At 40.4% G+C, this 12,267-nt stretch overlaps 1 protein-coding gene across 8 annotated transcripts in view; it reads left to right on the forward strand.

The window, feature by feature from the left end:
- The window catches only part of LOC126197937 (peroxisomal acyl-coenzyme A oxidase 3-like), a 95,642-nt gene that overhangs the window by 71,293 nt on the left and 12,082 nt on the right, over positions 1-12,267 (forward strand). For all 8 annotated transcript variants that reach the window (XM_049934680.1, XM_049934684.1, XM_049934677.1 and 5 more), the window contains exons 8-10: positions 4,803-4,895; positions 5,041-5,164; positions 10,204-10,443. In XM_049934680.1, coding sequence (XP_049790637.1) covers positions 4,803-4,895; positions 5,041-5,164; positions 10,204-10,443 — 457 coding nt within the window. The remainder of the gene's footprint in view (positions 1-4,802; positions 4,896-5,040; positions 5,165-10,203; positions 10,444-12,267) is intronic.

A 12,267-nucleotide genomic window follows, 5' to 3' on the forward strand; every position in this document is an offset into this window, starting at 1 on the left:
TCAATGATTAAAAAGTGTTTCCATTTGTGGATGAGCAATGGTATGGTAAGCAAATGTCTGTGAAAAAATGTCTTATAGGCTGTCACACCATGGGGAGTCACCACCTGATGTTAAATGACAGCTAACTAGTCTCTTTGCAGAGGCATTGGTGGGTAGCCTAATTCCTTCATGGTGCACCATGTCCAACATTTTTAAATAGGAAGGTCATACAGAGCCTTTCACCCTACTTATAGTCAAGCAAAGATTGCACTGACATTCTGTAAAACTGTAGCAGACAGGTTTGGTCTGTTCACCATGACTTGTTTGATGAGCAAGTCACCGAAGTGACGTCAAATCGGAAGACATGCACCTGGCGAATGGTCTACCTGACGGGAGACCCTAGTCACATGACATTTACATTTTACCATGAATTGTGACTAAGAAATTTTAAAATATTGTTTGCTTTTAGGGACAGGGTTTTCAGACCCCTAAGATGTGGTAAACAGGCAAGCTTAAAATCAAATGTGCAGCCCAGAAACCTTCAAAATTGAATACTATGTCCCTCATATTCAACTCACAAAAGTTAAAAACAGAACATCAACAGTTAAAAAGATCACATAGACTTTTTGTTGATAAAGTGAAACATGTCTTCTTTATCCATTCTTCTAAGATGATTTGTTGCAAGACTGGAGGGGAACAAAAGAAGGAGAAGTCGTCCACAAACAGAGTACGCTGGATAGGACTTTCAACTATGAATGTTATACTACTAATAGCTATGGCAAAGACATTGACACTTAGGAACTATCTTGAGGACATTCTTGGAGAGGACTTCACCAATTCAGTATTTAAAATAATGTGACGAAAGGAAGGACTGTATAAAGAAGGGTCCTCGAAATCCCCATTTGTAGAGCTATTCAAGGATTTGTGCCCCCTAGTATTATTATAGGCCATTTGTGTCAAAAAATGTACCTGTTACATGATTTCTGATTTCTGTGCAGAAAAGCTTGTTGTATAGAAATTTCCAGGAGAACCAGGTTTCAAAGGTGTAGTGATATCTCCTGAAATGACATTTACAGCAACTAAGGAGCTGTCTGTGTGCTAAGATGCAACCAAGTGGTGGCTGACCATCTTTTCCAAGGTCTTCCCTCTGCAGTTAATGAGGAAAACACTATAATAACTACTCGAGCATGTACGGTCCTTCCTGGGTTTTAAAAGTGGAATTAAAATTCCTTCTCTCCAGGTGTTGGAAATGTGTATTGGTGCCCAAATACAGTTAAAAAGAGCAAGAAACATTCTTTACATCACCGTGTGAGATGTAATATGGTGTAGTGGACCAAATCATGACCATCTGACATGTCATTAGCTGCAGGTAGCACAGAATCCAGTTCCACTTGGAAGTCCCAACTGTCCATCTCAGTGGCCTCTCTGTAGTGTTGAATAGCTGGATACTGACTGGCATTGGTATTAACTGTGTTGAAATATTTCACCGCTGTCTGGGCAGTTTCTAACAGGTTGGTCTGGAGACTTTTGTTCCCCATTACAGCAGCCACCTCTCCTAGTTATCCTCCTGATGGTCTCTCAAATGATTTTACTTTTAGTTGAATGGTATTGGTTTTCAGGAACAGTTGCCATGATCTCTTCTTGCTCTCTCTAATAATTTGGCAACATTTCACCCATGTTACATGAAAGGCCATGAGGTTCCGTGCTGTTGGTGAGTACATGAACTTACGTAGAGCTGCGTGCATGGCTCTGATTGCAGAGTGGCATTTGTCATTCCACTAAGAGACAGGCTACCTTTTTAGCTGGCCTGAAAACTATGGAATGGATGCTTCAACAGTGTGATGGATTATTGTGGTAATATGATCCACCCATTCATGGATGCTGTCATGGTGCTCAAATACAGCAAAGTGGCTTTCAGTGTCCAGTCTGCCCTACTGAGCACACATAGTGGCAGCTTTCCTTTGAACACCATTCTGTCTGTCAGGTGAATCCATATCAGGACACTTCCTGCATTTGAGTGTGAGTCATTGAGCCATTGAGCCATGTGTGGAGAGTGATGGAGAGCATACCAAGAGATCGATAGCAGTGAACGACTGTTGCAGTGCTGAAGCCCATGCTCTGCCAAATATTCAACAGATATGTATGGAATGACTTTAGGAGGCTCTTGATTGCTCCGCCCCTGGGATGAGTGGTTGCAGAACTGCAAAGCACATTGCATGTGTTAAAATCCCCATATAGAAGAAATGGTTGGAGGAGATGCATTATGAGTTCTGTGAGAGTTTCTTTGTATAGCACTTCATATGGGCACTGGTAGAGGGAACATATTTTCAACCTGTGATGCACATGTGCCAGTACTGTGACTGCTTGTAAGGTGGTGGTTACAGGGACAGAGAGGAGTGGTATACATTGTTTATGAAAATAGTCACCCTCCTTTAGCTCTCTCAATGCCAAGTTCGTCAATTTTGTGGTGAATGCGGCTACATAACTCAGGGGTGTGAGATAACTTAAAATGTGGAGACATACAAATTGGTCATCCCTGAGTTAATAATTTTTTGTTCTGGGCCAGAATATTTTGGGCTATTGTTTTTCTTCATCCTTACCTTGAATTATGGGGATGGAGATAAGGCTGTTTTACAGAAACATTTTTTATTATCTTTTTCTGTTTGCCATGTTGGTGTGTTATTCTTCTTGACAGTTGGTTCTGATGCCACCATTATTTCACTTGTAGGAAAGCTTGATTGTTCCATTGGTGATGCAAGTTTGTAGGTACATTTACAACTGCAGGTTGTTGTGATCTGTTCAGCTGTCAACTTCTGGGAGCCAATACAGTCTTATCTAAGGGCTGCTTAAATTCAGAGGTGAACGAGTTCATGAAAGTGAGTGACTGTGTGTTTTTAAGAGTATGAGATGCATTTCGTAACTTTCATTCTTGAATTTTCTTATCTTTGTTCCAAACTGTATAACTTTGGCAGCAATTGACACACATACATGGGGCAGTACATTGAGTATCTGGTTCTTGGGCTGAACCACATCTTCCACACATTGCTTAACCTTTGAAAATGGTGGTGGTATGCTCCAAACATTGGCACTTAAAGCAAAGTGTAGAGTGATGATTGTTGAGGGGAGAGGAGTAGTGATGTGAAGGCAGCATCAACTGCCCTTGCACCACCACCCTTAACATTGTGTATACTAATACTCGACTTCTAGGCAAGTTTAGAGGCAGCTTAATGTTAGCAGCACTCAGAGAAAAGCGAATATCTTTCATCAATTGCTGATTTTCTCTGCTTCTAGCAGCACCAGTAAAATCATAAAGTTGTCATGGTCAAGCTACACATCAGGCCTATCACTAGAGTGGATAACTCCAGCTGCAATTTCAGTAAATCGGAAGTCAGAATAAAAGATCACATATTCTGTAGCTCACCATTTACTCTTTTCATGTAATTACTAACTGTGATGACACCTTCACTTTCTCATTCCTGTTGCTGTTCTTTGACATATATATCCATGATATCACATGTTGTAACTCACTTACAGAAATGTAATCCAGTGTGCAACTCACTGATGATGGAACACTCACCAAGTGATTTGGCATTTAAAAGTTTACTCGTCTAGCCCTCATAGTTTCAACCTGTGTCCTGTTACACAGACTCTTGAGGGATTGAAGTTGAAGTTGTGTGGTGAGTTTCTCAAAGGCTATCAGTGCCTATGTAGGAAGTCTACAATGTTGCAGAAGTATCTTCCCCATGTTTCATTACAACAAAAAGATTATTTACCACAGGATGTAAACTGTTACTACCACTGCTTTTTCTTGTATTGGCACGCATCTGATATGGACTTGCCAGATGAGGTCCTTTGGGGTTAATACTGCCCAATCAAGAACCTGAACCACTAGGAGTGTAGCAGCTAGAAAAACATGGGTCCACCCAGACAGAGTCCCCACTTACCTGGGTAAAGTCTTAAAAAACTAAGGTGCAGTAGATTCCACAGGGTTACCTGCTAGCAACTGTTCCACCTCAGCAGCTATCCATATTGTCAGCACACAGCTGGCCTTGAGAATGAGTTTTTTAGGTACAGGTTTGTAACATCCTTGCTATCTGGGCTCATCATTCCACTGTCGCGCCTCACAGTCGTCGCTGAGGAATGCCCAGAGCTTACAGTGCAGTTGGCTGGCGGTGCTCACCAGACCCTGCTTAGAAAACCTGGATTTGCCAAACCTGTTCCCAACCAATGAAGGCCAAGGTCCATGAGGTGCCTGCCATTTAGAGTGATGCAGGAGGCACATGTAGCTTTATCAAAGATACCACAGATTTGGTGAGCATTACCATCCAGAAGGTATTGAAGAAATGTTGCTGCTATTACGAGACCCCTTACATAACACGTAGGCTTTGCTTGGCACATCTAATGCAGCCTTCATGTAATCGGACATGTTTTGGAACAGGAGTAACTTCTTTTAGACTTTCCCCCCAATCACCACAACTTCTAGCACATGGTTATTGATGTCCATTTGGAGTGGTATGTGAAGTAGGTACCTTACAAAGTTTCAAGGAATGGTGCAGTTGTCATGTGGCACATTTAAAATGTGACTTGTTGATAGTCTGTGACGCAGCACCATTATTATCTGGAATACAGAGATTTTGAATTGATCTGTAACAGTATCATGGCAGTAATATAAAACAGAATTCACTTTAATTATCTAACACTTAAGAAGTTATAGACATTGTCTCCATTTCTCCTCCTTTCTTTTTTCTCGTCCTCTCACTCCTTTTGTCTTTTAATTTTTTTTCTGCATTGCAGTAGTTTTCATGAACGGCATATATTTTCAGCAATGGAGACTTTTCCCCTACTTAGCATCGAGCTATGCTTTCAAGATTTTTGCAGACTTTCTTGGACAGGCTCTTGACAACCAGCACCCAAAGGTAAATTTTTACTGCAATACTCTTTTCTCTACAGACTAGAAATCAGCATAGAACTGTCAGATTCATTGCATAAGTATCAAGAATTATTAGGTGACTATTCATACTGTGGAATGTCTTATTGTGTCTTATATCCATTTTCATATAGGATATCATTGCAGCAAAGGAGCTACAACAGATAGCATCAGTGGGAAAATATCTGGTAACTAGTGTAACGGTTGATGGAACTCAAGAATGCCGAGAAGCTTGTGGTGGCCACGGTTATCTTAAAGGTAGGCAGTTTGGAGATGACACAAAGATTCCAGCATTTAAGGATGCTAATATACGGAGCTAAATACATTTGTAATCCTGCACCAGTAAGAAATAAAATAAAATCAAATTTAGGTAAAGAGTAGTCACCATTGTAAATCTGTGTCCTATCAAATTTGGGACAGACTGCTTGAGCTTCAGAGACAAAAGACATCACACTCCCTAATTAGTCATATGAACTTTGATTTAGATAATTTTCATCAAAAAGAGATGGTCTTGCAGAATGTGGTTCATCACACAAGTCAGATTTTCCTTCTCGGAAATGAGAAAACCATTTCTGTTCTGTCCTCTCAGAAAATGCTTCCCTCCCATTTACAACCTGTATTCTTCTAGTGGCTTCTGCAGTGCTAAATCCTCAATTATACTCAATGAGTAAAATGTGTTGGAAGTGTTCATTTTTCTCTACTGGACATTCCATTCTGATTATTTTCAAAATGGCCAAAATAAGCTGTTAACAATATACAAGCTCCTGTAGGTGACAATCAATCTTGAAACTGAAGAAAAACAACTGAATAAAGAACCAAATGAAGACTTAACAAAGCAGTGACAGCAACTAAATGAAGAATGTCATGGGCTTAGACAACTGCCCAATATAATCTACTAAATTCTACATCAGCTACTAATAATACTAGAGGAAAGGATGGGGACAAAAGAGTTGAAAGAGGCCAGCAGAGGGCAAGGCTACTGAAGGATTAGTCGAACGGGAGCGTGATAATGGAGGATGTGTTCAATGGGCAATTTTTACACGCACAATCCAGAATAGTTGGTTCTGCAGCAATAAATCCAGAATAGTTGGTTCTCTGGTGATGTCATGAGTACTGATGCAGCTGTTGAGCCACTGCAGTGGAGTGCACCATGTTGATGAAATGATTGAGTATGTGATTAGTCACATTTTGGATAGACATCTGCCAGTAGTCATACTACACAGAACACTGCATAGCAGTTAGTACATAGGGACTTTAGTAAAGTACGTTACATGTCACACAGTGCTAAGACAACTGTGCAACAAGAGTGGTGCATTGTCACAAGAGGGTACATGTTCTGTGTGTTTCCTGCAGACACAGTTCTGCTGTGATGCAGATATATGTTTATCACAGTGTGTGAGTGAAATGGTGTGGCAGCTGGAAACTTTCTGTGAATTTGAAGTGTACAGGACAGCTTAGTTTTTGTTGGCAAAACTTTTAAAAAATGAGAGGCAAGGAAAATTAAGCAAAGCCATTGTTCTCCTGCATGACAACGCAACACTCCATACACACCGTACAGCTTCCTCTGTGAGCTGAAACCAAGAGATGTTGAACGGCATTTGTGTGTTTGTGAACAGTTGCTTCAGGGGCAAAAACGGAAGGGATTTCTGCATCGCATTGTGATTGGGATGAAAAATGGGTTCATTATGATAACCCTAAATGCAAAACATCGTGGGGATATTCCAGACATGCTTCCATGTCGACGGCCAAACCGAATATTCAGTTTTCTCCTCCGATTGTGAAAACATTGTTGGAACCCACCTACATAGAGAGAAATGAACATCACGATAAAATAAGAGAAATCAGGGCTCGCACAGAAAAATTTAAGTGCTCATTTTTCCCGCATGCCGTTTGAGAGTGGAACTGTAGAGAGACAGCTTGAAGGTGGTTCATTGAACCCTCTGCCAGGCACTTTATTGTGAATAGCAGAATAATCACGTAGATTTAGATGTAGATTGACAGCTCCAAGGTCATGCTCTGCATTTGGTGAGACCAGCTGGGCGTTGTGTACTATAAGGTGTTAAAACCAAGTGAAACAATCACAGTGCTTATTATCAAATGCATTTAATGTGTTTGAGCAGAGCATTAAAGGACAAACGGCCGCAATACAGCGAGAGGCAAGAGAAAGTGATTTTGCAGCACGACAATGCTCGACCCCATGTTGCAAAAGAAGTCAAAATGTACTTGGAAACATTAAAATGGGAAGTCCTACCCCAGTACCACATTCTCCAGACATTGCTCCCTCTGATTATCACCTGTTTAGATCAATGGCACATGGCCTGGCTGACCCAACACTTCCGATCTAATGAGGAAGTCACAAATTGGATCAATTCGTGGTTCCCTTCAAAAGATGAACAATTCTTTCGATGTGGGGTTCATACACTGCCCAAAAGGTGGGAGAAAGTAGTAGCCAGTGATGGAAGATACTTTGAATAATACATGTGTAACCAATTTGTTTCATTAAAGCCTCAAATGTTGGGGAAAAATGGCGGAAGCAAAGTTGTACACCTTGTAGTAATCTGTGTTCCAATAGAAATCATAAAAATAATTTTTGTGCTGTCATTATTAATATCAAATTGTCACAATCTTTCATATTTTAACATATTTAGTCAACCAACATCAAAGATGCATCACTAAAGCGTGCAAAAGATATAGCAAGTGACAAATAGAAATGAAATGGCGTGTGACGAGGGCCTCCCGTCGGGTAGACCGCTCGCCTGGTGCAAGTCTTTCGATGTGACACCACTTCGGCGACTTGCGCGTCAATGTGGATGAAATGATGATGATTAGGACAACAACATCCAGTCCCTGAGCGGAGAAAATCTCCGACCCAGCCAGGAATCGGACCCGGGCCCTTAGGATTGATTGACAGTCTGTCGCGCTGACCACTCAGCTACCGGGTGCGGACAGCAAGTGACAAATAACACCAGAATCAACATGATGATAATTAAATCAAAACACACTTTGTTTAGACCACCATCTCATTTCTGCCGCACAATAGAGGTGATTGTGTTGACACATTTTAAGTCTTCTTTGCAAGTTTATGAACAGTGGTTAACAAGATCTAAGGAACCATGGAAATAACTGTAACTGAAGATGCCACAAGAAGACACCCTATAAACAGAGTGAGTGATTATTAAAAAAAAAAAAAAAACTTATGTTAACCTCAGACCAACAAATGAAGCAAATATTCCCTCATATTAAGATTTACTTCTTTGTCTGCACAGCGCATGCCAAGACTGTAAAGAACAACTTTCATAGCTATGTGCACTTCTGTTAAATGTTTTGTATTGCCTTTGTAGTCTGAATATGATGTTTGTGCTTTGAAACATGTTAATTTATTAAATAATTTAAGTAAGGCAACAAAAATTTATAGCTCAAAACCTTTTCATAGAGAAACATTCTCAATTCCATCAAAGGAAGCTACCCAAGCTACTTACATTCTACTTCCACCTGGGAGTACCGTTACCTCCAAAGAACCTATTACTCCTCTCGAACTTTGACATTAATCTGCACCTTTCTGATGGCTGAATAAAATTCTCTCTCCATGTTAGAGGCATCAACCAAGAGTACCTCTATTTCAGTAGTTGTCACCCACTTCATGTGAATAAGTCCTTCCATTGTTCAGCATCCTTGGGCAGGGCACATCCGATGTGAAGTAATACAAGGTGCAGTCCTCGTGGTTCCTTATGCTTCTTAGCATGGAGGCAACTGGGGGTAAGTATAATAAGTTCTGCATTTAGGAAGGCATTCATGGGTGACAATTCTGCTGGCGTATCTATGTCTGGCAGTCCCACAGATTCACAAATGGGTGAAGTGAAATGAGAACTCTTGGTAGTAAAAAATTACTGCTCATTCCACTCGAAGCGAATCAGCCACCAATCGCGACTGAGAAGTTCGGTTAATGATCTCATATGTTAAAAAATGGACTGGTTAGGCTGAGGAACCTGTGCATACATATTGAGAAACATTTCAACAAGTATAAATCACCGAAGTGAAGCAATGGTGCATGCTGTGACCAAGCTAACGAAGTCATTGTGAGAACTCATGTCATTGCAAAATGGAGCAATGCATTACTATGAAGTTTTGCTTCAAATTAGGGAAGATAACAATGGAGACCCATGGAATGTTAGTGTAAGTTTATGGTGTTACAAGCAGCGAGTAAAAAGTAAGTAATTTAAACACATTATAGAAAGAAAGATGTCTAGATGAGCCGTGTTTGGGTCTACCATTAACATACACAATCCCAGAAAACGTCGAATGAGTGCAAAGGATGCTTACAGAAGATCGGCAGCTGTCTTTGAGAATGATAGCAGATGAGTTGAAGATAAGCATTCACAAACATTTGAAAAAGTGGAAGATCTGTGTCTGATTTGTACCTCACACACTGACAGGCAGGCAGAAGCAAACTCCGATGAAAATGTCTGGAGATTCATTGACTGGAATCCACAGTTTTTGGGAATCATCATTACAGGAGATGAGACCTGATGCTACCAATAAAACAGTGAATTGCTTGGTGTTCATCACCTTCCTCACCTTAATAAATAAATAAATAAATAAATAAATAAATCAGCTGACAAAATCCAAGATTAAGATGGTGTTTATTGCCTCTTTCAATAGCAATGACTTGATTCATCATGAATTTCTACCTGAGGGTCAAATTTTCAACATGGAATCTGATTTGTGCTATATAATGAGGAGAGCAAGGGAACAGTATGAGTTATGCATGTCGGAATGCATATTTTGCCTAGATCTGACGAAGGATTTAGTCTGATAACTGATAATATCTAGCAGTCTTCTATCAATGTGCCTGTCCACTGCTCAAGACCTCCTCTATGTGGTGAGTAGCAATCTATCCTAGTTCATATTCTTAATATAATTTTATGAAGAGCAGTGGCAATATCACAAAAACTGGTAACTGGTTAAAGTGGGGGCTTAACTGCTCAACATCTATTGTCATTACTTCATCTACACCTGTGTTTTGCTCCCACCTGGAAGTACCGTTATCTACCAAAGAATCTAATGCACCTGCCCAACTTTGATACTGATCATCACAGTCCTGGAAGCTCCACAAAATCATCTCCCCATATTAAATGCATCAAATAATACTTACTTTAAGAAGACAGATTTGTATTCATCATTTTAATAGATTACTGATTCAACCGATATGTTTTGTCTTTTGTACTTAATGTGTTTCTTTCACTTTTCATAAGTGGTGTAAACTACTAGAGTCATTCAATCATTGCTTCTCTTTTCAGTTGCTGGCATAGGTGACATAAGAAATGATAATGATGGAGAGCATGTATCTGCTCACTGTAGTAGTACTGTACTGCGCCAGTGTAGTGAGTGGTTGCTGGAATTATGGTCAAAGAACAAGAAGGGCGGACTACCTTTCTCTAGTTCTGCACTTGGATCACTAGCATTCATAAGGGAGCACACTGACCTAATGACTAAACATTTCAGAGCTAAGTCAGTGAATGACACAATCGTTCCAGAAGGTAAGTGACTGCATTTACAAGAAGAGTGTAGGCAAAACACACATCCTTAGGATGTAGAATAATGAGTAGCCTGTAGCTTTTTGCGCTGTGAGTAATTAAAAATCAGTAGCTTTTGTAATCAGATTTTAATTCATCAAGTGAAACAGGAAATAGGTGAAATACTAATCAGAAATGAAGTGGCCTTGCTAACAGCAAACCTTCTGATTCTGGCCTGCTCTGATTTTCTGTTGTATGCGACTTGTGAGTAAATAGAATAAAGACCCTCCAGAATGAATTGTTCACTCTGCAGTGGAATGTGCATGGTTTTGAAACTTTCTGGCAGATTAAAATTGTGCCAGACTTGAACCTGGAACTATGTCTTTCTCTGGAAACTCTCCTACTGCCTGGCTTAGAGTCCCAGTCCAGCACACAGTTTTAATCTTTCAGGAATTTTCAGTAAGGGTCCTGTTTGTATCATAACCTCAGTTCACCTTGTATCTCATGGTAGTCTGTGCATAACACTCATATTTTTTTCTGTTGGTTGAAATGGCATAGGTCAAACAGTACATCTATTCTGACAGCTGTTACTCTTTCCACATCAGAATTTCCCTCCCCTGCTGCCTTAGCGCCTGTTAGAACCGTATTTGCAATTGGAAGTAAGAGTTCTCCAAACAGACCTTGTGAGAACCTTTATTGGTAAACAATATTCTGCGCAGCTAGAAACAGAGTACATTAATGCTCGACACCAACAAACTCTTCACAAATTCTGAAACAGCAACCAACTGGCAGTCCCTGCACATTGAAGACCTGTTGCTAGTGGTTCAGTTATCTCTAATTGTGCACTGAGGTGTAGGATATCCTACTCAAAATCCAACTCTAATTCCCCCCTCCCCTCCCCCCCTCCCTCCAAGTAGTGCTTTGTTACCCTCTTAGCTTATGCAGTATCCTACCCCATCTTTGTGCTGTTGCTGCTCCCAATTCTGATTCCCTCAGATCATTCCCTGTGCACAACCCATATGAAAAACAGCCTCATACACTAACCCACCATACACTACTGCAATTCACTGACAGGAATTTTAACCCAATCAGAGGTAGGGCCATATGTGTGTAATCACATACCTCCTTCCATCTGTACTGCAATGTGCAATGCTCAGTGTGGTGGGATAACTAACCCACTGTTGAACAAATTTATGGTTAACTGCTTACTCAACCATCGGTGCACCACCCAATTGTATCTGCCTCTCCCCCCCCCCCCTCCCCCCTCCCATCTTACCACTACCAGTGCTAGTACCAGTTCCTGTGAACTGTCCAGATGAGAACTCCCTCCAAAACATTCTCCATTATCATAGTCTCCATATTCTAAACTTTCAACTTTCACTAGTTTCCACTCTCAGCTTTTTAACTCTCTCCCTCTATCATTTTCTCTTCTATTGTGTTCCTTTCCTGGCTCAGTACTGCCCACCCTTATGTTGCTCTACCCCTTCTATTTTTTTATTGTTACCATAAATACCCCCCCCCCCCCCACACACACACACACCATTTTACCTCTTGTTTCCTACACTTCTGTTTGCCTGGGCAACCACTCATAACCAGCGCCCTTTTTTGTTTTATTTTATTTATTTGTTTATTTATTTTTGCCTTGAATATCCATTATCACATCGTACCTCTCGTGCATTCATTTAAAAAAAAATTATAGATTAATTGTACAGATAGCTGCTATCTACTGGTTATCAGGGCATCTCAGAATTAAATATCAGTATTCCTGAGTGTCAATCCAACAAAAAAGTTTACATATGCATTTGCTGTATTAAAAATGCAATTAAGCCTGTTTTGTCATTCTCTGAT

This window comes from Schistocerca nitens, chromosome 1 (genome assembly GCF_023898315.1).
Source record: "Schistocerca nitens isolate TAMUIC-IGC-003100 chromosome 1, iqSchNite1.1, whole genome shotgun sequence".
NCBI lineage: Eukaryota > Metazoa > Arthropoda > Insecta > Orthoptera > Acrididae > Schistocerca > Schistocerca nitens.